General features: G+C 40.4%; 1 protein-coding gene across 1 annotated transcript; it reads right to left on the bottom strand.

The window, feature by feature from the left end:
* Nucleotides 1-140: 140 nt before the first annotated feature.
* Nucleotides 141-24,064, bottom strand: itchb (itchy E3 ubiquitin protein ligase b). Its single transcript, XM_070838816.1, has 24 exons — nt 23,933-24,064; nt 19,608-19,699; nt 18,285-18,426; nt 16,153-16,277; nt 13,781-13,915; nt 13,427-13,472; nt 13,159-13,340; nt 12,597-12,831; nt 11,568-11,663; nt 10,793-10,967; nt 10,374-10,443; nt 9,825-9,909; nt 9,508-9,636; nt 8,401-8,473; nt 7,928-7,999; nt 7,398-7,486; nt 7,037-7,196; nt 6,760-6,893; nt 6,026-6,166; nt 5,736-5,856; nt 5,537-5,641; nt 4,355-4,451; nt 3,525-3,597; nt 141-2,797 (listed from the first exon to the last, which is right to left on the bottom strand). Exons 2-24 carry the CDS (start codon nt 19,675-19,677, stop codon nt 2,698-2,700), a joined length of 2,655 nt encoding a protein of 884 aa, XP_070694917.1. The 5' UTR covers nt 19,678-19,699; nt 23,933-24,064; the 3' UTR covers nt 141-2,697.
* Nucleotides 24,065-26,342: the final 2,278 nt, after the last annotated feature.

The following is a 26,342-nucleotide window of genomic DNA, read 5'->3' as shown; positions in this document are numbered from 1 at the left end:
TGTCGATACTGGTAGCAACGACCGCACATCATACTCATTAATAAAATAGAAATTTACAGTGTGACGCATAGTAACAAACAATGTTTGATTCTTTAGTTCATTCAAGGCACAAACACACATTTTTGATTTAATTTATTAAGGTGACAATTCCTATATTACACATCTGTCATGTACATCAGAAATTAACCAGGGAAAAGAAAATATAGTGTTACCATAAACCTCTTATTAAAACCTTTCCTTTACAAAAGAAAATTTGTTATCGACACCATTTACAGCTTGTTTTCATATACAGGAGAGTGACCGTGGTTTAGTTGTACATGGAAAAGTCTGGAGAGCAAAGAAAAAAAAAAAAGAAAAAAAGCTATGAATTATGATATTTACATATTTGCTTAACTACCGTGTCCCTGGGATTTTAATATGTGATCGACCCAGAACAAGATTAAAACACTCAGGGGCAACAATCTGAGGCAAAAATGTAAATAGGCAACTTCAACTTTTCCTCATGATACATTCATTATATTACACTGGCTTTGTCTCAGTAGTTGTTATCCCAGCTGAAGTCACAGTTACAAAAGTTACGAAAACAGGCCACGTGTCATCAGCTAAAGTCTTACAATTTTCCTCACTGGTTGCATTTTCTTCCAAATTAATACAGAACCAAGAGGAGTTCTTGGTTCTGCTTACGTCTGTCCAGAGTATTAATTTGACCGTAAATCCAATGTGGTCGACCACCTTTGCTGGGACTGAGTTGCTAAAAAGGATACCTGATGCCTGAGGGTGGAAATAAGGCTACCTGAAGGCTAATGACAAACACCTCACCCAACACGTGGACACAAAGAGCCCAGAGTTACCAACAACCAGGACTGGATGCTCCACATGCTGCAAGAAAAGAACGTGGAGTTTTTTTTGTTTGTTTTTTTTGTTTTTAAAAGTGCTGTGCTTTGTCAGATTAACACCACCTGAATCCAATGTTCCTCAGTAACCACACCTTTCATTTCAGTGTGGAATTAATTCAAAAGGACAGTCCAAGGTGAGCAACCGCACGATCTGGCAGCTCGAGCCCCAATCCCTTCAATTTCTGAGCAGTAACTTTGTCTGTAAAACTGCAAATGACATCAGAGAAAGTAGGATTCACGAAGCGGAAAATACTCAAAGAGGTAAAATGTTACTGGAAGTGTCAAAGAGAAGTCAAACATTTTAAGTAGCGCACTGCACTTGTTTGACAGAGATTCTTAAATTCACAAAGACGTTATTTATTTTTCCCGTTAATTTTTTTTGGTTTGCTGTGAGGCAAGAGAAGAGTTAAAATAAGGTTTATCGCACAACTTCAAATGCTACTCGAGTATGAGTAGCTACATGCAGCTTGTTTGTGAGTTTGCAAGTATGCATTCAAAATGTCATTTCAGATTTTTTTACCAAAACTAAAAACTCGAATTGCATTTGGTGTTTTTCAATTTTTTTAAGTACATTTATCTTGAGTACTGAATACACTTAACAATACTGTAAAATACTTACTTCAGGATCTTGTTTTTAAAAAGACCACCCCATGAATTAAAAGAAAGAAGATGTAAAATGTTTAAAAAAAAAAAAAAAATGAGTGAAGCTGATATTTAGATGAATAACGAACAGGATTCTCCCAGAATGCTCTACTCCCAAGACGTCCCATTCTGCATCACAGCACACAAACCACGACCCTATAAAACTAGGGTCAGTTTAAGCTCTGTTGAAGTCTTCCACATTTCCCGCCGCTATAAGTCGTGCAGCTTACAACACTTTTCACAATCATTAAGTGATTCACAGATCAAATACTATAGAACCAGGAATACAAAGCTGTATTGCTCTTGTTCCTTAAATTAGGCATGTCTCCCAAATCTCTTTGAAGCACCGAGATTGTTTGTTATTTAAGCGTTAATTTGGAGCACTCCTTCTTATAAATTCACCAAGTCTGAATTTATCTCACCTTATATTGTAATTTATTACTGTTCACTTCAAAAAAAAAACAAAAAACAAGGATCCACTTTAGTCGTGAGTAGAGATGTAGATCAAAGTGTGAGAGAGTCCAGGACGTGATGAGGAACGATAATCAAGTGGATGCAACTCATTCCAACGCAACAAACAATCTTAGAACAACAAAGTTAGTAATTTGATGAAACATAACCCTGTTTTTGGGGAAAAAAAAAAAAAAAAAGAAAGCACACCTGATCATCTTGCCTTAAAATGTAACACCTCTGGTTATGAGATTTTGAAAGTGGGCCTGAGGCCACTCTGTTCTCTGCCACTGTGTGATTTCATGTGGGGAGGAAAAACTACCGCAGTCCCATTAAACAGATGTCGCAGAGGGCGAGTTTTCAGGATCCCATGCATAATTTGCCGCACATTCCGAGAGACAGGAGCAGCTGTCTGTGTTTTGGTTTAAAAGAATACAAAATTTTCACGTACCAATCAAGCATCGAGAGGCCTGCTGCGAGCATGGTGTCCGCGGCAGATGCGAATCCCGGCTCCTTTGCAACAGCATGCAGGCAACGGTCTCACATACGCACCCACAGAAGTACCATAAAGGTGTGTGCGTGCGTGCATGCATGAGCACAAACACACGAAACACCAGCCTTTTCTGAAGAGGCTCCCTGATTTGAACACTTGCAGTCTTTATTCATTCAGACTACCGCACCCACTATTTAAACTCCTCCTGGTTTTTCCTCACTCCTGTCCGAAGCCTTCCGTCTCCTCGATGGCAAACATCAGCTTCTCCTTCAGTTGCTCGTAGCTCTTGTAGGGAGGCAAGTCCAGTCTGTTGAAGCTGGGAAAGTAAAAAGAAAGAAATACTGTGTTTTACTTTCCTCTGATGTTTACTCAAGGTGAGACTTCAAAAGCGTGAAAAAAAGCAAACTAAAGCAAACTAAAAGCGTGAAACACTACAGCCAGCTTCCTGAAGAGCTACAAAACAGACTTGGTCCAACCGTAGCTTAGTCAATCAATCAATCAATCAATCTTTATTTATAGAGCGCCAATTCACAATAGCATTATCTCAAGACGCTTTCCATAAAGAGCAGGTCTAGACCAAACTCTTTAATTAGAGAGAGACCCAACGATTCAGGAACTCAAAATTAAGGATTCAAGAATCCCCACATGAGCAGAATCAGATGTTATATTAAGCAACAGTGGAGGAAGAACTCCCCTTTAACGGGAAGAAACCTGGAACAGACTCAGGCTCAATGTGGGCGGCTTCTGTAGGGGTCTGTGTTGGGTGGAGTTTGGACAGAGAGAGAGAGAGAGAGAGAGAGAGAGAGAGAGAGAGAGAGAGAGAGAGAGAGAGAGAGAGAGAGAGAGAGAGAGAGAGAGAGAGAGAGAGAGAGAGAGAGAGAGAGAGAGAGAGAGAGAGAGAGAGAGAGAGAGAGAGAGAGAGAGAGACACAAAGAGCAACCAACGTACTAACAGTGACTATAGCACTGACAATAGGAATGTGACTAAAAAGCTTAGTCAGTTAAGTAACTACGTCAGCTTTTGGGGTTTGATCCACAACTCACCACGTGTGACTTCTGGGAAGCCAGTTTTCTTTTCCAACCTTCTCAATACAGAACTTCTGGGGGCCATTGCTTCCTGTAAAGTGAAGCACAGGTCAGCAAGAGCTATAACGATTATGGTTAAATAAAGCTTATAGGATATCTTTGACATATTTTGGGTTCGAAATGACCGGTATGCACGGAAAGTTTTGTTCCTACCACAAACCAACTAAGACCAGAAACTCCTGTGTTCTGCGAGGTTCTGCTTTTGTCAATAGAGTCTTGTGTCTTTGTAGAGTGGTTTCTGGTTAAATAATAAAGGTCCATCTCTGTAGGGATCCTTTCTGTGGTGTTTCAGACACTTTGAATAACAATCCGAGTCTGTCAGTGGCAAAATCAAGCAGTTTTAGGGGACGTACTGAGGATATTAGTTGCCCCAAAGCATTACGTTGTAGCCACTGTGGCTAATTCGCAGTCCATTGGTGGCTGTCGGCGAGGGTGATCAACGGGACCAAACCAAACAAACTTTTGGTACCTCCAAGTCATTTTGAACCCAAAATATGTAAAAATTGGGCCACGGTTTAAAACCAATGGACTTATGTTAGCTGCAAGCACACAATGTGTTCTGGTTTTAAAGCTGACAAACACTATTGTTCTAAATGTCAAAACAAATTGTATTATTTTTATAGACAACATGCTGAGGACTGGAAATGACAGAACCCAGACAAAAAAAAGACAGACGAAGATGAACAAGTTCACAGAAAATGTAAAACACTACAACTCTACACTGTTTGAATGAGGCTTGGAGCTTATGTCATCTCAGTTTGGAAAGGTAACGTCGCTGTAATTATTACCCATGAGGTCGGCAAATCCTCCTACAGGCAGGCGACAGGTACCGGAGACAAACTGCAGCAGTCTCATCCTCTTCTCATTGTCCATCTCCTTTATAAACTGCAGGACAAAGTGGCAGACCGTTTAAAGACACTTAAATGTCATTAGAAAGATTATAAATTGAATAAACTATGAGTAAGATAAAATGACAGAGTGGGGAAAGATGTGTTTAACAATGTTTTTAGTATTTTTGATTTTTAATGTACCAATAATAATATAAGTTCTACACAAAAGGAGGAAAAACTGTGGCCATTGTTTATGGAATTCAATGTAGAGTGTGATGTTTTTAGCATGATTGAAAAAAAAACATCACCAAATGTTTTCAAATTTATCAGGAGCCACAAAGTATAAAGCCTTTCTCTTTCTCTATTCCAACGATGAATGATTTACTTCCTGGGCTTATTGGGTTCAGGTTCAGGTTCACAAATAAGTACCACCACTTACCCGCTGATTGACTTTTTAAATTGCAATGATTTCAAAACATACCATTACTTAAAAATAGGCATGAAACCGTCAATATATTACTACATAAATGTGTAATAATGATAGTAACAGAACATGAGTAACATAGATCAAGGCTCACATCACAGTACAGTGGTCCCTCGTTTATTGGGGTTACGTTCTAAAAATAACCCGCAAGAGGAGAAATCAGCTTTATTTTTTACAATTATTCTATATATTTTAAGGCTGTAAAACCCCTCACCATACAGTTTATACACTTTTCTCAGACAGGCATTAACATTTTCTCACATTTATCTCTTGTTTGACTTGTTTGTTTGTCTCGCAGACAGGCAGCACTTAAAAGTCACACTGCTAGCGATTGAACATTTATGTAAATTTGGCAAGCCAAACACTTTCTGTCCTGTACAGAGACACGGCACGGAGGAGATTGATTGACATTGGTCTACAGTCCCTTAGCCAATCAGGACGCAGAACACAATGCGCGTTCATACACTGTAAAAAAAAAAGCATGCAAAATTGCACTAAAAAAATCAGCGAAACAGCGAGACCACGAAAGGTGAACCGTGTTATAGCGAAGGACTACTGTATATTAGTTTGGACTTGTTACACCATTAAAACTATAATCCTCATATCCTTAATGTCTCTGGACATCACAGTAAAGTCAGCTGCTGGTGCACACTGACCTGCCAGAACCAGATGATCTGTTTGCTGCTTCGAGCGTAGTGCCTGTAGATGGTGTTTCTCTGCCAGTCTGCCAGGTCGATCTCCTGCATACCGCACAGCATCACCTGTAACACGGAACAAGTTATTAAAGTTCAAAGGATCGTTTTATTCATCTGGAAAAAAAAAACTGCGAAAAATGAGTTCCTGGTTCATCCGTACCTCGAGTTCTTTAGCGTCAAAGTACTGCAGGTACTGCTGAGGGAGGACCTCATTGAAGCCTTCAAAGAAAGCCTGCGTCTGCTCTTCCACTCCTCTGGACAGCCTCCACTCTGCTACCAGCCTGCAGGGGACACAGTACACATTATTACACCGTTACACTATATTACACTCTACCACGTCAGTACAGTACCTGAGCCTGAGACACGTGGTATAATCAACCGGACATATAATCCTCTATAATAAAAGTATTACTGACTGAAAATGACTGCATCACTCCTAAACAAACCCACCTGATGTACTCCTCCTTGTTCTCCTCAGTGACTTGGATGTCGCCTCCTCCTGGTTTCAGCTCATGGGTGGAGATCTCCCCTAGGATCTCTTTGTCAACAGAGAAAAACATCTCCAGCCCGCACTCCTCGATGTCGTTATCCCTGCAGAGCGGCAACAACAATTACGCTGTGCGTCATCCATTTATAGACCAATGCTCTGTAATGTCCTGCACTCATAATAATAGGTGTTTGACAAACATGGCGGACTTACAGCATCAGTCAAAACTATCAAGTTGTAACCGAGGGGCGGCCAAACTCAGAGGACCTCTAAAGTGTATTTTGAGTTGCTCTACAAGCTTCTATGACAGGATGTACTGTAGCAGAGATGGGAACTCAAATCTAGAATAATACTTGACACTGACAGAGATACAATATTAAAGGACCAGTCAGTAATATTGAATGGTCCCTAAATTGATAAGGACCTATTAACATTAAAATCCAGTCCAATTGGTCAAAATCAAACTTACTCACTTCCGACCTTATTTGGTAAAAAATGTGTCCAGGTGGTGTCCTAACTTTTAAAAAAAAACTTGAGTGCTTGAGAGTTATCATTTAAGATTAAATGTTATAGTTCAACAAAGTGAGATTTCATTCCTGTAGTTTGCTCACTGACTTAAACGCATGTACAAACGAAAGCTCTAAATTGTTTAACTTGCTGTAGAAGTAGACTACCACCTCTTTTAAAGTGTACTCACTTAATCCATATAAGGGAGTTGTAGAACTCCGGGTCTATTGACTCCAGGTCTTTGAGGGCCAGCGGCTTGTTTAAGATGCGTTTATAAAACGGCAGAGAGAAACCAGTGTCGATGAACTTGCCATGGAAGAGGGCCTGAAGGACAGAAACACACAGTGCGTCATTTCTTTCACAAGTTGCCGAGTAGGAAATGTTTCTCTATACAGTCCAAAACCCTAAAACCACTCTTACAATGACCTGCTAATTAATATAGACCAACACATTCAAAAATCACCAACCATGGCGATGAAGCGTCCTATGAACTTGAAATACTTGAGGTGGTCCGGGTTGATGTAGGAAGCAGGGTTGATCTGCAGACAGTAGTTATCTTTACCGGCGTATTCAAACAGGCAGTACATGGGGTTCAAAACCTCGTGGGACAACAGGAAGAACCACTCCCTGTAAGAGAAGACACCACTGAAATGAGAGGGCGGTACAACGAAGCTAGCTAGCTAACAGCTAGCTCACATGCTGAACAGCAGGGAGCATTCCATTTAGTGCAGATGTGCATAAACAATCATGAAACACCAGGAGACAGTTTCCTCACTACCCGTGAGCGCACATGTAACACCATTTGTGTTCAGCTATTTTCTAAGTGACCTTGCAACTCCTCCGTAGTCGAGGCCTTCCTCTCCAGGGAAGATGATCCATAGTCTTCTTCGTAGATCTTGAGCATTGAAGCTCATTATCTAAAATAGAGACAAAGTATTGATGGATTCACCGCATTGCACATCAGAAACCGAGCGCGCTGGGGATGTTACAGTTTTTATTAACTGCTTGAGCACATTATCTTAAACACTGCTGCGGTTCTGAGCACATCAAGAGCAAATCACCACAACATTTTACAGTACACTGAGCAGCAAAACACTTCATTTATCCTGCAAAAGCTGCCAGCAAGAGGCCAAAATCAAAGTCTAATCAATAGAAGGGTAATAAAAGAAGGGATGAGGTAATAAGGGATAAAAGATCCTCCCTAAATCAGAAAAGATGTTCTAAGAGAAGTTATGTTACCCAAATCCCTTTGGCACTAAAAAATGTACCATTTGAACAGGATTTTAAAGACGAGCAGGTATTGATTACATTTAGGTTAGAGTTCAGTGAGCTCCAAGTGACAACGCAGGTCACTTTACCTGCTGGAAGGAGTCCTCAAACAGGGTTTTCCTGGAGACGGTGATCTTGATGTGTTGAGGCATTGACAGTTGCTGGAGATAGGGGGGGGGGGGGGGGGGGGGGTTGTAATGAACATGGTCAGATCATGAGGCATTCAAAATTCAATAACACTGAAGGGTCATAGTTTCTAAATATATGGGATACACACAATATTGCTGGTATAATCATAGACTGTATGAAACTATATTTCTCTCATCAGTTCTTGCTTTGTGGTTGAAGGGTGCCAATCAGTGAAATTACAGGTTCAAGTCTTCCAGCAGGACATGACTGCAGAATCCTTCCATGTTATATCCAATAACTCAAAGTAGCTCCCTCTAAATAAGGAATAAGTTAAAGCAGTCTACTGATGCTTCTGGTGCTTTTCCTGATTGATCTGGGGCAGAAACATGCGCTCAGGGAGATCTTGTATATGTATATATCTTGGGACTCTTACCTGGCACCAGAATCGGAAGTACTGTACTTTGGCTTTAAAGTCTCGAACGTAGGTGATCTGAGGTCCGTTTTCACTGGGAGGGGAAAGAAGCACAGAAAGACATTTTAAAATGTTACAAAATGTTATTTTAACATGTTAAATGTTAACTGCACCGGTGTACATTTATCAAGGTTATTTGGCCAGTATGTTACTCCTGTATTGTTGCTCCTGTATGTTTATGCTGTCACATTCTTATCCTCAATTATTTACCAAACCGGTTTTACCACTGCAGGAGCTGGAAAAAAAGGCGATTGAGCTCCTGTCATGTTATGCTCACAAGTCAAGAATACAGGTGTTACGTCTGTGAGAATGACAGAATGAAAGCCAGACAGACGAGGTTTCCCTTTGTCATCACAAGTTCTGAATATAGAGAGGGGTGTTTTTAGAGGCAGTGACTCATTTAAGTACAGATTACTAGTAACTATCTGAAAGAAAAGAGCTACCTGGTAAAGTGCTGTATGGTCACTAATACGAATCAAATACAAGCGAAGCTAAGAAACACTTTGGTTTGATGACAAATCAAATCCTATCCTAATAGAGTTAATATTTTATATTAACTAATAGCTAATTAATTCATGACATTATGGCACAAGCGCTGAGTGCTTTTTCTCCGGCTGGAGACACACATCACTTATTTATTTCAGGCATGCGGACGTACTGGAAAAACTAAAGCCAGTGACGCCACAGCACGCAACATGTATCATATAATAGATATGTATCATATTAGATCTATTAGATATAATAGTTACAAAAGGAGGCCAATTGCCTCAGAATATGTTTTGAAAAGAGGAAATATGTTTATGTTGATAAAAACATCATGGTGCTATGCCTGCAGACATTATAATAGAGCCAAAAAGCTAAAACGTACCTAGCAGTATTATTATTACAGTATTTAGTGTGGGGATGAACTGGCTCTTCATTAGTAGTGGAGTATCTCCTCTAATCAGCTTGTGTGATGTTTTAATGATGTTTAACGATGTCTGATGTTGAAAGTTGACAATGACAGTTATCTGCAGGTTACTGACCAGATGTTTGAGGAAGTAGTAAACAAAATGGTGGAGGACATACAGTGATGACTTTCCAGTGCGAGGGTCGATGTAGGTGGTCGTTTTCTTGTTGTGGTCTACGAAGTAGGGGATACCATCTACAGTGAACCTCATCTCCCAGCCCTCTGGAAGTGGCTTCTCGTTCAGCAACCTAAAAATGACATGACATCAACATTTGGCGATGAAATCTTTCTGGAGAATCTAAAAAGATACAATAAACATATCTATGGTGTCATATGCATAACCATGTGTCATATGTACAAGGCATTGGACTGTTCATCTGATATGCAGGTTATCTGAGGTGTCAGTAGCAGAATATGCAAACACACACAAACTAACCCCTGTGTTCGTGGGTCCTCCCACTGTGTTGTCCGTGTAGGGTGATGTACAAAATAAACTCTGCCATTCGTGTCCGTTCTCTTCTCTGAAAAGACAATCAATCAATGAGTCGATTCATTAACTTGTACGCACTCATTAAAAAGCGGAAATTCAGGGCGCCCACTTAAACTTAAAACTTCTTTTAACTTAAAGTTTTTTAGGTTAATGATTTTTTTTCCCCCTCTCAGGCAACATGCAGTCTACAGAAAATCTTTCTGTATGAAAATTAAACTGTTCCTGTCTTAGGTTTGTTGTATTTTACCAGAAGTGAAACTGCCTACATCATTCATTTAAAAAAAAGGTACACTCTGGTGTGTTGTATGTTGTTATGGATATTGTACATAGTAAATTAATCTGCCATAACCAAAGATAACGACTCATTCATATACTTAATATAAATGAGCCCCTGAAAAGTTATGTGAAGTACCTCAGGCAAACATTAGTACATCTGAATAACATCAAACCCTCCGTAGTCTGTGTATTTTATTTGAAAAGTCTTAACGTTCTTACCCCATCCATGTGGCAGAGGGCCAAGAGGATCAAACTCCTTATTCTGAGGGGCTGTGACCTGATCTTGGACCTACACGGCAGAGAACAAGAATAATTCACATGAATCAAAAAGCAGTGAGTTGCAAGTGTTGATGCACAAACAAACGGAGGTGCCTCAGTTTAGCAGGACACATTACGAGGGAGGAGTCACATGTAAAGACGATTATCATCTTCAACAGTTACACTGTGCGATGATACTGGTAAATGTACTGACGTTTCAGCATTAGGCAGAAATTTCTAACCTGCAAAACTCTCTTAAACTCATGAAGGATGTCTGTTTCATCAAACACAGGATCATGAGATGGCAGTTAAAGGCTATATGATAATAATAATCATATTGTGGTTTATCAGTGGCCACATCACTAAAGAGGAAGTCTCACCCCGAATATGAACCTCTGGTTGAACTGCTGCATGGCGCCCTGTAGCTGGCTGCGCTGGTGCTGCCACTGCTCATAGTTTCGCACCGTCTCCATTGTGGGGCGCTGCCACGTGGTGGTTCGTGTGATGTGATCAACAAAGTAGACTCGCCCCATCTGGTCAACACGACGCTCCCAGCTGGAGACAAATGAAAGGAGGAAAGACAATGGGAGAGAGGAAAAGAGTGATCACAGGTAGACTGGCTCTGATCTGAAAGAATTTATGCACTATGTAAACCAATTATTAATAATGAGATACTGGATTTTAAAAGTTGGTAAAACGGCATTTAATAACCAAACATGTCAGGAAAGTTTAAAAAAAAAAAACGTTATGTGTTAAATGTTAAAGAAGACAAGAAAGGGTTAAACATGGTGCTATTGGTGACAGTTTAACCAGAAATCACTGAGAGAAAAAGACAGGTAGTTATTCCTCAAATGCAATGCTGTCTTTCAGCTGGCATCTTGCCCAATTCATTCTGATAATGATTCTATACACGTGTGGCTGACATATCTGCTAGTTAGATGATCTGTGGGAGACAATGTCCAAAGTGGAGGCCAGATGCTACTTTAAATAACAAGATCAGTGAATAACATAGCCAGGCTCTTAAAACAGGACGTGAGCCCATGTGTATCGTTTTAAGATGAACGGTTTTATTGGATCTACAAGCAGATTTGAATTCTACAAACTTTAAAAGGAAAAGAAGAGAAAGAGAAAGTTCAAAAGGGAAGTAGGTTTTACCCAGCAGGCAGTGGTTCAGGGCGTTCCCAAGTTGTTCTCTTTTCCACATGATCGACAAAATAGAGCCGGCCGTTCTGATCCACCCTCTGCTCCCACCTACATAAAACAGCAGCAATAAAATTGAGGGCATTAGGTTAAACTGGCTGTGGCTGGTGCACAGCTAGAGCCATTAAGGTTATCTGTGGATTTAAAACAGCTATCGCACCATGAAGTCATCTGACCGCAAAAGCGGCTCATAGCCAGTGAAGGTCATGATGTCGTCACAATGACAGCAACAAAACAGCTGTGATGATGACAGCAGTAACAGAGGGGATTAGTTACCTCCGTTAACCTCAGTAAAAATATAAAATGCCATAAGTGACAAACTCTCAGGCGTAATCATGTTAAAACACCTGTGTTGTTTTCCACAGATGAAAAAGTAACAGTCTGTCTTTTTAATGATGACGCTGTTAGAATAATGCTGTGTATGTGTCCGCCATTTCTTTTTCATTCGTCACTTGTGCCCGCACACACAACAGCTTTGTGTGTTTATTTATCCATTTCCTGATCTCAGTGAGGGTTTGATGTGAAATCTAAACCAAACCAACGAGTAATCCCACTCTGCTGTCATCCTCACACCAACACACCCGTGTGCTCATAACATGCTCACACTTCCATTTATCCACATATGGCTTCAGGAATTATTATCAAACTGCTGACTAAACTTTGCCTCATTGCTGTCTTTTCGATGGACTGGAGCAAATGTTATCTCAGAGTTTGATAGACTCAAAGATGACCTAGTTTCTTTGCAACATGCTCCTCTGAATGATTAATCATTTTCTTCCTGAACTTTGTGTTGCACTCTCTCTTTGTTCCGTTTCTTTGTTCATTATACAAAGCAGTTTGGCTACGGCACTGTAATAATGTTATCGCTCAGCATGACATCGCAAGATCACACAATAAATATTGTGCCAAATATTACAGGTATTGGTGGCATTTCTATCAGAAGCATATACTGTTGTGCAAAAAAGCAACAGAATGAGAGCTAACCCAGGGGGCAGCGGTCCAGAGTTGACAGTGGGGACCCTGGGAGTGACAGCAGGGGTGACAGGCTGTCTGGTTGGTGCGGCTCCAGAACTGGCACCCGATGTGGAGTTCCTGTCTGAGCCAGCCGATGGACTCGAGTCTGGGGCTGATGAGGGTCCTGTGGCTGGTGTTCGCACTGGTGTATCAGAACCCGACTGGCCATCACTGCCATCAGCTGGTGCAGAGCCGTTGCTGGACGCTGAGGAAAGAGTCAGACATCACACAGAGTTAAATCAGAGATATCCAGACCAATAACAAAGTGTCAAAGTGAGCTGGCTTTGCAGGTTGAGTTGGCAAAGAAACAACATTAATGAAAGAACAATTTGTCTCTTCAAAGCCAGAACACGGACACATCTGAGTCTAATTATTTGTGCTGTTCCTCATTGTTGCCTCATGTGAACATGGCGCCAAAAGGAATTGTGACACAGTCAGCGTAGGAAGAGGAGCCCTTGACCTTAGTTTCCCTCTTGTTCTTAGTTGAAAAGTGTCTAGAACAGATCACACCTTCCTTCAGTAAATGTCTGACCTGGTGAAGAGGTGGGCCTGCGGGGGGTCGGAGGAGGAGGTCTGGAGGGCCTGGGTGGTCGGAGGGGCCTCGAGCTCCCCGATGACACGGAGGGAGACCCTGTGCTGTTCGCTGACCTCCGACCGCCGGGAGAAGACCTGTGCTCTACACCATCCACAGCTGGAGAACTGTCTCGACTCCGCCTGTGAGGAAAGAGGGTGGACGGAAATAAATAAATAAAAGAGAAATAAAGCAGAAAAAAATAGAAGGATGGGTATAGATACTGTACCTAATGGCATGATCCCCGTTAGGTTGGGATTCCCCGTTTGTGGTATCTGAAGAAGAAAAACAGCACAACACAAGTAAATTAGAAGCTTAGAGCACAAGTAGAAAGTTTGTGTTCACACATAACAAACCAGTAAAAACCTGTTGATATAAATACATTTGTGTTTACCCCACATGCTTGAACCATTAACAAATGTCCTCATTTCCTGTTTTCTTGGCACATCTTAACTAGACCAGTGCGGTAGAATGACTGTATCAACAGTGTAAATGACAGATAGGATAAACTAGAAAATGTTCAAACCGGCCTGCATGTTTTAGATGTAATCTGTGTCCAGCTTGTGGCTCTCCCATGACTCACTGTGGTGGTTGGCCTCAGCGGAGGCAAACATCTCGGGGTCGACAGTCATGCCGTCCAGGCAGACAGACAGGTCTCCCACCACATCTGACTGGTCCCTGTCTGTACACAGGTGCAAGGTCTGCACCACCTCAGAGACTGCAATGAGACGACAACAATACAAGAGGGCTGGAGTCAGACAGAGTCAGTGTAACACAGCGACAAATGAAATATAAGGCCTGCTGTTAATTATGCAGGATTACCATGAGCCAATCAGTGACAAGGTCTATTGTCCCCTTTAGTTTTACTATAGTAGCAGTAGCAGTTCAACACATACTTAAAGAATTAACTTATCATTCACCTATTGACTTTATAGAATATTTTCAGTGTCACCGCTGCACAACAATACTATTGGTCTTTTAGTTAGCTCAGTGTAGAGAAACATTACAGTTAAATATCGGTAAATCATCTAATTAAATGAGAGGAACGAGACAACATAGTTAGAGCTGCTGTTGTACAGTAGCTCATTTGTTACAAACACAAGTTAAAGTTTAAATTGGAAAGTTATGACGTTTCCCGCTCTGACATGGAACATCATCCTGACATGTGATTTGTACCCAGAGGTCTCCATCATTAGCACTGCTGGACAGGGTCAATGCATAAAAAATAACCAGGCAGAGAAACAAGCCAAAGATAAACAGCTTAAAAGTTAAGCAGAGAAAAAGGGGGGGTGACGATAAACAGCAGCCTCTGACAAGAACCTTATATGGAGTGCCTCAATGATTTATTTCTTGTTCTACAGAAATCTCACAAACCACATCTGTAAATGCTTTGATTGCTGCAATTTAGACTTTCCTGATCTTTGATAACCCAGACAGAGTTGGTTTGATTAAAATGAATCCTGTAATTTCTACAGCTGTAACACAGTTGCATCAACCTGTACCACATCAGACTGCTACGAGACAGCTCTTTGCTAAAACCTCTGGGACGCAGTAGCTGATGCATTTTACATTTCTGGCAGCTGCAAAAGCAGTTTGAAATAAATGAAAGAAGAACTGGTAAGTTGGTGTTAAGAGCCGCAACAACTGAACAGACAAAAGCTCCACCTTCAGAAACTCAAACTTCATCAACAGGAAAACCAAAGAAACACTGCCACACCGCCTGACAAGCATGTCCTCATTACGTCCAACGTTTTGTGAAACAAAAAGGCGTTTTTCAGACCAAGATCATACTGAACAACATGAACTTCGGATGCAAATCGTGAAAAACAATGCTTAGATTAGTACTGAATAGTTTCACATGACATGATGACACTTTTACCAACAGACAAGAGCCTCTGCAGGGCTCTTACATCAAACAGAGGACGGTTTGAGGTCTAGCTTGCAGCATTAATATTTGTTTGGTTTTAAGTGGAGAAGAGTCAATATGGATTTGATTAGTCGTAACAACTGTACAACTGCCCACAAATATCATTTGTTGAAACTGGCATTCAATCATCCAGGAGGATTTAAAATCAAAATAAATCAAATTTGTAGGAATCTATAAATCAAATTAAAAATGTATTTAAAAATTTTTTTTTATATATATAAATATTTTGGACACTGGAAATTAATCATCTACCCACACCGAAGACTGAAGGTGACCCAATACTATTGTAGAAATTTCTGTAATGAAGTTGATTTAAAAAAAAAAAGCTACCTTTCAGAATGTATTAGTTTTTTTTGTGTCTTCATAAGACAAAAGGCCAAAGAGTTAAGTTACACTCAAATCTTAGACAAAAAAAAGTGTTGAGTCTTGACAAAGATCCTTTTCGTTTCTACAGTACAAGCACTCATAACAAAGTACACCTAAGCTGTCACATCATTCCTCTTTCCTCCAGAGACGAGCTCTCTTATTTATCTCTGTGAGAGAGAAAAGATATGAGCTTCTCGCAGGAAGAAAAGAGGATGCTTTGATTCAAGGCTTCTGCACACTGAAGGTCAGACCAGCTCCGTTCAGACCAGGCATTAACGCGCATGTTTTGTGATCCAAGTGGACAGCTCTAAGTTCAATTGTGAATGCATGCGAGACGCACTGAGGCTGCGCTGAGATCTGATCGCTCCACCACCAGACCACCTTCAGAGGTGGTGTGAGCCACATAAGACCACGTTCTTTTAACAGTGTGTATGTGAATGTGTCCTGAGCCTCATGAAGGTGGTGGTCAACTGGTGTCCTCTGCATAAGGTTAGGATAAGGGGCGAAGGAATTAATTATGTCCTCACAACTATTGAAAGATAAGAATGTGTTTGCGTGTTTGCGTGTTTGTGTGTGTGTGTGTGTGTGTGTGTGTGTGTGTGTGTGTGTGTGTGTGTGTGTGTGTGTGTGTGTGTGTGTGTGTGTGTGTGTGATCCACTCACTTTTCATGTCATTAGACTTGAGCATGTCACTGACGTCCAGCATGGCCATGCCCAGCAGCACATCTGACTTCAGGGTCTGGTGGCTCCACACGCGAAACACCAGTTTGCTGAATGGAGTCACGATCCTGTTGAAACAAATGATTCAGTACATACGTGCAAAGCAATGATATTTTTGGACGACAGAAAGAGCAGTGCCTTGCTCTTCTCTAATTTCAGAATGCCCTCCGGGGTCTAGCTATCAGGACTTCAACCACAGTTCAGCAACAGTGAGCCCTTCAGTGAGCACCATTTCCTCTTTTTCAGCAGGAAACCGGTGATCTGGTGATTCCCGCAATAACAGACTGCAAAACGTGAAGAAAGACAGCTTGATGTCACAGCTCCGACCACCTGACATCTGCAGTTAGTTCAAATGACATTGTGAAACAAAGTGGTATTACTGACAGCAACAAGGATGAAAGATTTACTTCAGCTTCAGCCACTTTCTCTAATGAATCGGTCCTTTCGGCGGGTGCCACACTGCTGTTATTAGGTTCTTTTCAAACACCTATTTAGGTGTACCTATCTAGGTAAAACGGTGACCCATCAGCCACTGTGGCTGTGGGAGCAGCAAGTCTTTGTCTTGTCGTGAAAGGAATCAACAGACAATAAAGTATAGGAGCTATTCGGGGACAGCGAGTGTCTATAACCATCACTATGACAGTTGTTTAGCTCGCACCCTCAGCGCCCCCAGGAAAAAAACATTTGTGGACACATGGGCTCAGGTCAGATTACATCCCATAGTAAACACTTGTTATGTAATAACCCTGCAGCCATGGGTCCAAGAGAAACCGTAGGAGAGCTCTATATTAAGAAGGTCGCTGCGCACAGCAAAAGATCCTGGATCTAAAATTAAGAGGACATCTGATGTGTGAATATGTGGGACTGCAGGATGTCGAGTGGTGTGACTGCAGTGTACAGTATATGTTTAGAAACAGGATTCCTGTAAACGAACTCTCTCACCGCTGTGTGGCATTTTCCTTGTAAGTGCCAGCCACTTAGAGATAGCGAATACTTTCTTTAACTGTACTACCACCATTATCCTGAACTCAGAGTCACACCAACAGAAAATACTTCCCGTCCTGGTGACTCATCTGGAAAGGAAACTGCTGCAGGCAGGCATGACATTTTGATCAAGATCACATGTTATACCAGCAATTTTACACAATTATAAGAAAGCCTATTTTTGCATTTTTGCTTTAGTGAAACGCCTCAAGGTCTGAACAGTTTTCTGAGGAAATGATGACATGCAATGCCAAACACTACAATCAGCAGTCATTTTTCAAGATACACATCTTCCTCAAAGGCAAAATCAAATTAACTACACTGACTTCGTTAATCACCTAATTGAAGCTCTAGGGGAATATTAGCAATCTAATGAGCAGCCGCCATGGTTTGTTACACTAAGGCCATCAACAGACTTGTGCAAATGTTTGTACAGTTGAGTTGAACTGTATTTCCCAGCAGCTCAGGTAGTGATTACGACGTCATACCTGTGATTGACTACTACGATCACTATGTGCTGTATGCTTTGGTATGTTTGTTCTGTATGCTAAGTACTACAACATTTGTGATAAGCAACTTACAGCAGCTGATACTGATAAAACTGCCTCTACTTTTTCCTTAAGAGCCTTCAACATTTCTTATACTGTATCAATAATGGCCAGTCACCAACGGACAACAGATTTAGTTACCTGAACGGTTTGTAACTCAACAGGTGTTATACCAGGACTTTAACAAAAAGCCCTTTCAAAGATATAGAGGCAAAACTTCAATGTGTGCAGATAAAATCTGTGCTGGAGTCAAACCTGAGAGAAGAAGCTTCTGTAAAGAATAGGGTTTCTTTGTTCCTGGAGAACCAGACTGGTGGCATTTAACACAACAGGGTGACTCATAATTAGGCTGAGATGTCTGTCAAAGCTAAGTAAACTGTCTTTTTCCTCTGATCATTCAAACATTAGAATTCCCTCTATATCCTATGTGGCAAATCCCAGCATGCAGGCGGCACAACAGCCCGAAAATCTGCATCTTAAATACGTCATAAATGTGACGACATGTCACATGGGTCTGGTAACCTTGGCAGGACTTTGACTCACACAGTGAGCGGCTGCTTCCATTTGGGGCTGTGGGTGTTGTTGCATTTCTCTGTTTTCTTGGACTGGCCGTCGACTGTCACTTCCACGTAGGGACTGGGGCCGAACCAGTTTTTCTTGTTCTCTTTTAGTTTTGCTGATAGCACTGAAACAGGGAGACAGGGAGAAGGAGACATGCAAGCAGACAGTCAGCCATGATGGTGCAGAAAAACAGAAGAAAAGGATAACAATAATTCAGGAACAGAGAAATACTATGTATAGCACACATTTTTAATGAAAAGCAACAGCTACGAAATCTGTTTAAGGCTAGATGATAAAACGATCCTGATATGGGTTCGTGATAAAGTTTATGTCCATAACAATGATAAAGGCTGGACTTTTACTCGATATTGATAGATCAAACGGCGTGGCCTTAATAAATGCAACAAAAGTAGGTTAGTCTGCAGCTTGTGGCTTGCAAGTCAAAGCATGATCCCATTTCCTACCACAAACCATTGTTTGAGCTACCGGTGAAGAAAGTGAAAAACACGAGTGAAACTAAGAGGCACTAAGTGAACTTGCGATATCCACCAAAACGGAGGGAATTGATGACATAAAAGGTGACATAAAGTCAGTTATACAAAACTGGTTTGGATATCTCAAAAGCAGTGAAGCAAATGTTAAGACCGTCTGCAAAATACACCCATGGTTGGTGCCTTCCAAGACGGGACACCCAACAAATCTGAATATGTTTCATCACAGCGGGACGTAACACTGAGAATATGAATAATCAAACTAGCTAACTTATATAGTTTTCTTAAGGCAGATAAAGAATGTTAGCAAATAGAAATGCTTAGATTTAGAAGTTATTCAACATATTCTTTTTTTTTTTAAATCACAAAATACATTCTTTACCAAGCCATGTTTGTACAGTTAAACAGTTACATTGTGCTATTCTCATTTTTTATGTTGTTAAATCATAGTCTTAATTCTAACTAATGGACACTTTCACTTTCTACAAGCTTCAGTCATTATCAGGAAACTACCTCCAAACTGGCAGCATTATGAAATTATAGAATAAAGATTTGTATGTTTTGCTCTATTGCCCAGCCGTGACAGTGTGACAGTGAGGCAGCACGCACAATACCTGGACCCTGAAACTGAAGCCGCTACACAGAATTCAGCTGTCATTACTGTTAATATCCGCCACAACTCCCCTGTGTTATATAAAAAAAGGTCTGTCATTATTATTTTCTAAGTGACCTAACACTGCATATAAAATCAGAACAACATTACACAGAAATTAAACGTTTGAGAAAATCTTTTTGAAAGAGAGTGAAGACGTACCAATGATTTGCAGCTGTGCCTTCATAGGGTAACCATTGGAAGTGCCCGACTTGGTGACTCCACTGGCCATGACATAGGGCTGGGATGAAGGCCTGCAGCACAGACAAAATCATTAGGGTGGTGACAAATTTGTTCACCACTGCTGCAGATCTGCAGCATGATGAGATCATTTGGATCAGTATTTAGCCCACATTATGAAAGACTTGCAAAAATGACAGTAACTATGACAACTATTAACAAGTACAAAAAAAAAAATCATACAATTCTACGGCAAGAGGCATAAAGCAAATTATGGTCAGCACAACCATAAACGACATATAATTGCAGTCTTCTTGTCGCCTCTAAATGCCTGTTTCTCCTGCATTCGTGTCACTTGACTGTGCACAAACATTTCATCTGTTTCCACTTGCAGAATAAAAATAAAGCTGTCTCTTATTTTTCTGTTTTTATTTATTTATTTTCATGGTTTTATTGACAATACAAGAAAAACAGTGAATGATCCAGTCTCGACCAGGTGAAATGTAGCTCACCGACACCACAATACCTCATGAAGCCCTCAGCAACGTGACATATAACTAATATTGTATTTAAATGACATCTAACTCTTTTTGCTTTGGAGCTCTACTGCAAGTCATTCTGGACAAAAACACCTGCCAAATGAATGTGATTTAATGCAACAGTCCTCATCCATTTAAATAGATGGAGAGGCTTCATGTATACCGCGTCTCCTCTTCCTGGAATCTATCCTCGGCACTAAAACAACATTATCAGCCGTTAACATTTGCATTTAAAACAGCAATAAAAGATCAAACTGACTGCAAACTCCTAACATCAAGTTAAACAAGGCTGCCACTCTTGTAACAGTTACTGCTGATGATTAAGTGATTCACACAGACGTTGCACCATCATTTTAGGTAGTAGAAGGAGACAACGTTCAGGCCTGCAGTCTGCGTCTTCAACTTAAACTCCAAAATACAGCCTGTGCCTGAGGGCCAAATACACGTGACTGCAAACAGAACCACAAAGTGTCTGCAAATGTCAACAAGTGAATGCAGAAAGGTTGCAACTAGATGCTGTTCTTAACAAATACTTACTTTTTATTGTTTATTTCTACCAATCCATCCATCATTATCTAGGTATTCCACTTTACCGCAAGAGGCTGGAGTCGACACTATTTTCCCGAGGCATTAACTTCTGCTTCCGCTAGTGACTCCCTGCATTTTCCAGCATGTCTCTTAGTGAAGTCATTATAAAAAGTACCATGAACTTACCCAATCATTTGTAAAAAAAAAAAAAAACAGCATCTGCTGTTTATGCTTTCAGTTTTAGATCTCTTGAACATTTTTACAGTGTGTAGATGTAGTAGAAATGTTATTTTAAGACAACAGTGTTAAGTTTCCCTTAAGATAAGTAAACATCAGTCTAAATCAAAAAGCAGGCATGTCAACAGATATGAACTCAGATAGGAAAGGGAAACGCTGGCATAGGAATCACATGCTAAGATCTTTCCTACAATCTGGTCAGTTGCGGTGAATAATGCATGTTCCTCAGTCTATCTCGTCCACTATGCACATGACAGAGCAGGAGAAAGTGAGGAGCTCCTGGGTAAACTTTCACTTTGGCTACTGCTTTGGTCTCTGTCAATAATTAATTGGAGCTGCTGACTTTGCAGCCTCACAAACAGGCTGACTGTGTTTGGTAGATGAGGGTTTTTTGCTGAATATTAAACTCTTCGTTGACCTGCCTTGGATTTTTTAAAACCAGCCACATAACATCATCCACAGGCCAGTGAATTGTGTTTGGTCATTCTGTGAGGCATTTTAAATTGAATTTGAGCTCATATCTCACATTCTCTTGGCTATACAGCTCCGAGTGTGTTCTCTCAGCGTTTTGTGCACCTGGGGCCTGTTTCAGAAAGCAGTCGGTGTCATCAGCTGATGACAGTTTGTTCAATCAACTCTGAGTAGGCTGAACCTGATAAAAGCACGTTCACGGTCCATCATCAATCGAGCTTCGACACTATGATTCAACGTGGCAACAGGTAAATAAAAGGCAGAGCCTCCATTTTAATTCCATGGACATACAGATATTAATGCATGTGTATGCAGACTGTGCACATCATTCTTAATAAATAGCCTGAATCAGAGGAAGGAAAAGTGTAAATAAGTTTTCTGCAGTGTTGTGCAATAAATCATCATTTACCAGACTTACGTTTTCCTACATGATTATAAAGCAGCGGAATCTGATTGTGTATTAGGCCCTAGCTTTTTAAATATATTTATTCAGCTTTAATCTGATGGGCATAATCACTCGAGTCCACAACCTAAGATGAAAATTACAGCTAAAGGTTTAAAAAATGGACAGATCTAAGATGGAGATGCACGATCGTAAGCTCACAATCTGATCCACTAATAATGTATTTGGCGATTTGCATTTGAAAAGGCGTCAAGGTTAAAAAGACAGAGGATATTACATTTCAGAAATCGACTTGGACTTGGATCAGTGGTTTTCTTTCAGCTACTTAAACAAATGTAGTCAATTTGAACAGTTTCTGAAATGCTGTTAAAACACATTCAGACTCTAAAACTCACTTTCAAACTACATTCGGCAGCTGCATGACAATCCTGCTCACTCAGAGTTGTTGTTCAAGCCTAATGACCAACCATATCATGAGTGGGGGGTTTTTCCCAACCAATTTTCAGAGTCAATGTGAATAAAATGTATTTAAAAAAAGAGAGAGAGAATAGAAATGACAGCACATGCTGTAATTATAGATGAGTAATAAATATCCAACCAGGATTGTGATTCTGACTTCTACTGCAAACCTCCCCTGATTAATACGCCTCAATTTGAACTGAATAAATAAGGAAATAAAGCAGCATGTCTGGCTCTGTAAGAGGGACGAGACAGAGAGGAAGGTTTGTTGATGAAAACCTGCCAGGTGAGGTTCACCAGAGTCAGTTACCATGGTAACTCTGGGTCAGTTACCACGGCAACTGACCCAGAGTTTAAGTTACCCCTGAAGAGCCCAGTCTGAACAATATCATCCCAAAGATCAGCAAAAGACTATGCGTGTTTTCTCTAAACTGTTAACTCCTTGGACTGGCTACCTCATAAAGGGATAAACTATTTTCCAGACATGACTAAGTGCGCAAATAAATGGTGCATATTGCCAAAACATACCATCGCAATTACCAACTTCCTATGATCACAAGATAAATGGACAAACTGGTTTTTCTATTTTGGTGCTTCGAGGAAACAAAACTCAAGAGTCTGTCTTCTGATGACAGACTAAATCTCCAATGAAAGATACACATGATTTCTTAAATTAAGGTAAAGAGATCGTGTTGGAGATGTCACGATTACACTACACACATTTCTCACAGGTCACCAGATTACTGAATATTTGGGGTAACTTAAACCAACACAGCCAATCTTGCCAAGTTGCAGATGACTAACAACTGTGACATAATAAAAAAAACACTGTCTTTAGTCCTCTCTGTTTCTCCCACATAACTACAATTATCCAAACAGACAACTATGCAGTCAGAACAGCTGCTTGTAGGAGACACTCACAGCCGTTGTGCTTATATCAGCAAAACATGTTTTACAACTTGTTCACTTTGCTCGGTTGAAGACGCAGCGATCATTTTTAAATCTAGTTCCTCTTATTGCCGCTTGCCAGCTTGTTTCATACTACTTTTCAATCTGTCGTATTTAAAAAGTCTTGTATTCTGTGTTCGTGACTTAAAGTGCGTGGCAACATAAAACGACCAAATATTAAATGGAGTTTGGCGTACTGCTCTCTCCATATAAAAACACATGGCTAGGGAAAAACAACTCTTTAAGTTACCTCTAACTGCGCTAGCCAGCGTGTGTGTTAACCACAGACAACGATCACCTACGTGTGATCATTAGCTATCCCACTGACGCTAAGCTGGCTTTAATATAAGCTAAAAATGTTGGTAAAGATTACATAATTTAATCCAACTAGGAGCAGATACCGAGCTAACGCTAACTTAGCTAGCCCTACATTGAGGAACAACGTGTCCTGTTTAGCCAATAAACCGCAGTGACACTAAACAAAGTGTGTGTTTACACTCTCGGTGTGTTGGCAGGAGTTGCTGAGTACGTGTTGAATGTCAGCTGGACACCAGCAGTGACAACCTGCTGCCATCACAAGCCCGGCTACAAGCTAGCCCGCTAGCCCGTGTCATCATCATCATCATCATCATCATGGCTGGCAGGAAATCCCAAAGTCCAACGGCTGCGAAACAACAAATAACCACCGGTGGGAGAGAGGTTATCAGGCTCCGACCACTTACCCGGATCCGAAAGGACGCTGTGACACCAAACTGGCCGCGCTGCAGTGAGCTCCCAGCCCTCCGTCGGCGGGATGTTTGGGTTTCAGTCGGGGCTTCACCTCAAGGAAGAAGAAACTTCCACCATCTTCGTAAGCTCCCGTCACGTGACCGAAACAAGGTGGGGCGCGCGCTTCTGACCCTCCCCTCTCTGCGCTGTGATTGGACCAAAGTGGGAGCAGGACGGACCAATAGGCGACGAGTAAACACGCTGGTGCGTTCAGGGACCTTATTGGAAGCATGGAAAATAAAAAAACAGAAGGTATAAATCTTGCAACTTTGCTTTTTTCATACAGTCATATTGTTTTTCTGGCCAAGCGCCACATGGTGTTGTCGAGATGGGATTTACAGTCTTGCAGGCATTGTGAAAGTGGCTTTTTTGGCTAAGTTCCAAATAATTGCATGCATAAATTAAAGAAAATCACAAGGCATCGAAAAAATATTGCAATTCACAACGACCGTGATGCAACAGCCTCTCACAAAATTAAATTAGCTTTAAAGTTAATTGAATCTCTCCCTGAATTATACATGCTATACTATGTACAATGTAGTATACGACACACACACACACACACACACTCACCACATGATTTATGATGAATATAAATGTCAACAAGATTGCATCATTTCCCATTTTTGTTTTTAGTGATTAATGACTTCTTTGAAAAAAAAAAGGTGACATGCTCAAGTGAAGGAAAAGAATTATAAAATGCAGCATTATCATAAACATTTGTGGTAGATTAAACCATAAATGGGATTTTGCACCAATCAGTGAAACAAGATTTTGTCATTTATGGATGAATCAGATATTGTGGGTCACAGTTCTTCATTGCACGCAGCTGAAAGTTGCACAACACAATGCATTTTTTTTTTTGCATCAGATGTTCACATGGCTTCTATGACTCTCCACTCCAAGTCATGTAAAACCTATTAAAGTTTCAAAAAAACACTTAACAATATAATAATATAATCAGAATTTATTGCCGCTGTGATTTGTTCTGATTGTATGTCTGTGTGGTAGAGCATAAGCAGCACAGTGGCCTTTTAAAGTGCAACAAAATGCATTCTTTCGGACTCAAAAAATATTAAAAAAAGAGACAGATAATAGCCTAAATGCCAGCTCTCCTTGTATAAAACTTTTTCTGGCAGCACATAAAGGGAAAATCAAGTAAAACAAACCTGCCACAAGTGTTGCAGCATATCAGACATCTCTTATCACATGATTACTGTTACAATTGTTGTTACATCATGATAATGGCAGTGAACAATCCTGTTAGTTTTTCCTGATTTTAGATTTTTTTTAAGACTGACTGGCCTATGATGGCCTAACTACAAACAGCAGGTGGCATTGTTGTATTTCACAGCAAAATGACTACAGGTTTCTGCTGCAGACCTTAATCTGCCATTATTTTATCTTCAGTCGGCACACAAGGAATTACAAAATATTACATTATATTACATTTCACATAAAACAGCTAAGATCTTTCAAATCAAATCTTTCACTGCTTTGATTTGAATATTTTTCCTGTCGTGGAGTTGAGTAAAAAACAACATATCTGACTAATCTCTAAAGCATCTTGTTGACATCTTGCCTGTAGCAGCAAAAACATTTGTGAAACAGTAACTGAGCTCTGATGTAAAGATATTTAAGGGACATTTTATTATTGTTTTTATTTGGAGCTTTTGTAGGTCAGACCCACAGTGTGTGTAAAGTATATGTACAGTTTATAGTCAGACCAACAGCTAGGGGCAGGCTGATAGCTCTACTGTCAAAATAAAAGCTTCAATTTTGTCACTTCTTAAAAAAAACAAAGAAAATGCCAAAATACATTATGTAAAGCAACATTCATTATTTAGTTATTTCTTGTCACATTATCTTTTTTTTTTTATTACTAAACAAATCATGTTCTATTGCTTTCAGCAGATGATGATTAATCCAGTCGATCCTAACGTCCACATTCTTGTGAGCTACTGGAAACAGTGTGCATGAAAATGGTGGGAAAGCATTAGTAGGTTTACTGTAATGTCTGTTTTTAATTGAAAATAAATTGGAAAATCAGTGTGGATACATTGTTCTGTTGGTTACTCTAACTGTGCTCCCAAATACAGAGAGTATATTTTTCTATGATGTATTACATGAAATTGACACAGGATAAAAATGTAAAATATAAAAAGTTGTAATAGACTGACCAGTGATTGAATAGTGAAGCAGTACCTAAACTTAAATTGGTTCTTTATTATTCCAAACCAAAACTGTCAGAGTGGCGTTTCCCAATGAGGGTTTTATTTTGAAGGTGATAACAGGAAAATGTGTTTTGGCTCCTGCACCCTCCTTGACTGCCGCAGCTGAGTGGTCGCGGTCAGTGTTGACAGA

The sequence above is a fragment of the Pempheris klunzingeri genome, chromosome 11, assembly GCF_042242105.1.
Source record: "Pempheris klunzingeri isolate RE-2024b chromosome 11, fPemKlu1.hap1, whole genome shotgun sequence".
Lineage (NCBI taxonomy): Eukaryota > Metazoa > Chordata > Actinopteri > Acropomatiformes > Pempheridae > Pempheris > Pempheris klunzingeri.
The sequence above is the reverse complement of the archived record's forward strand: the minus strand, read 5'-3'. Positions and strand labels throughout refer to the sequence as shown.

Coding starts and splice junctions, on each gene's coding strand:
- itchb (XM_070838816.1), bottom strand. CDS start 19,677: ATGGCCAGTGGAGTCACCAAGTCGGGCACTTCCAATGGTTACCCTATG. Junction 13,341..13,426: donor AACGGGGATCATGCCATTAG/GTACAGTATCTA, acceptor CTTTCCTCACAG/GCGGAGTCGAGACAGTTCTC. Junction 5,857..6,025: donor AACAAGGAGGAGTACATCAG/GTGGGTTTGTTT, acceptor TGTCCCCTGCAG/GCTGGTAGCAGAGTGGAGGC.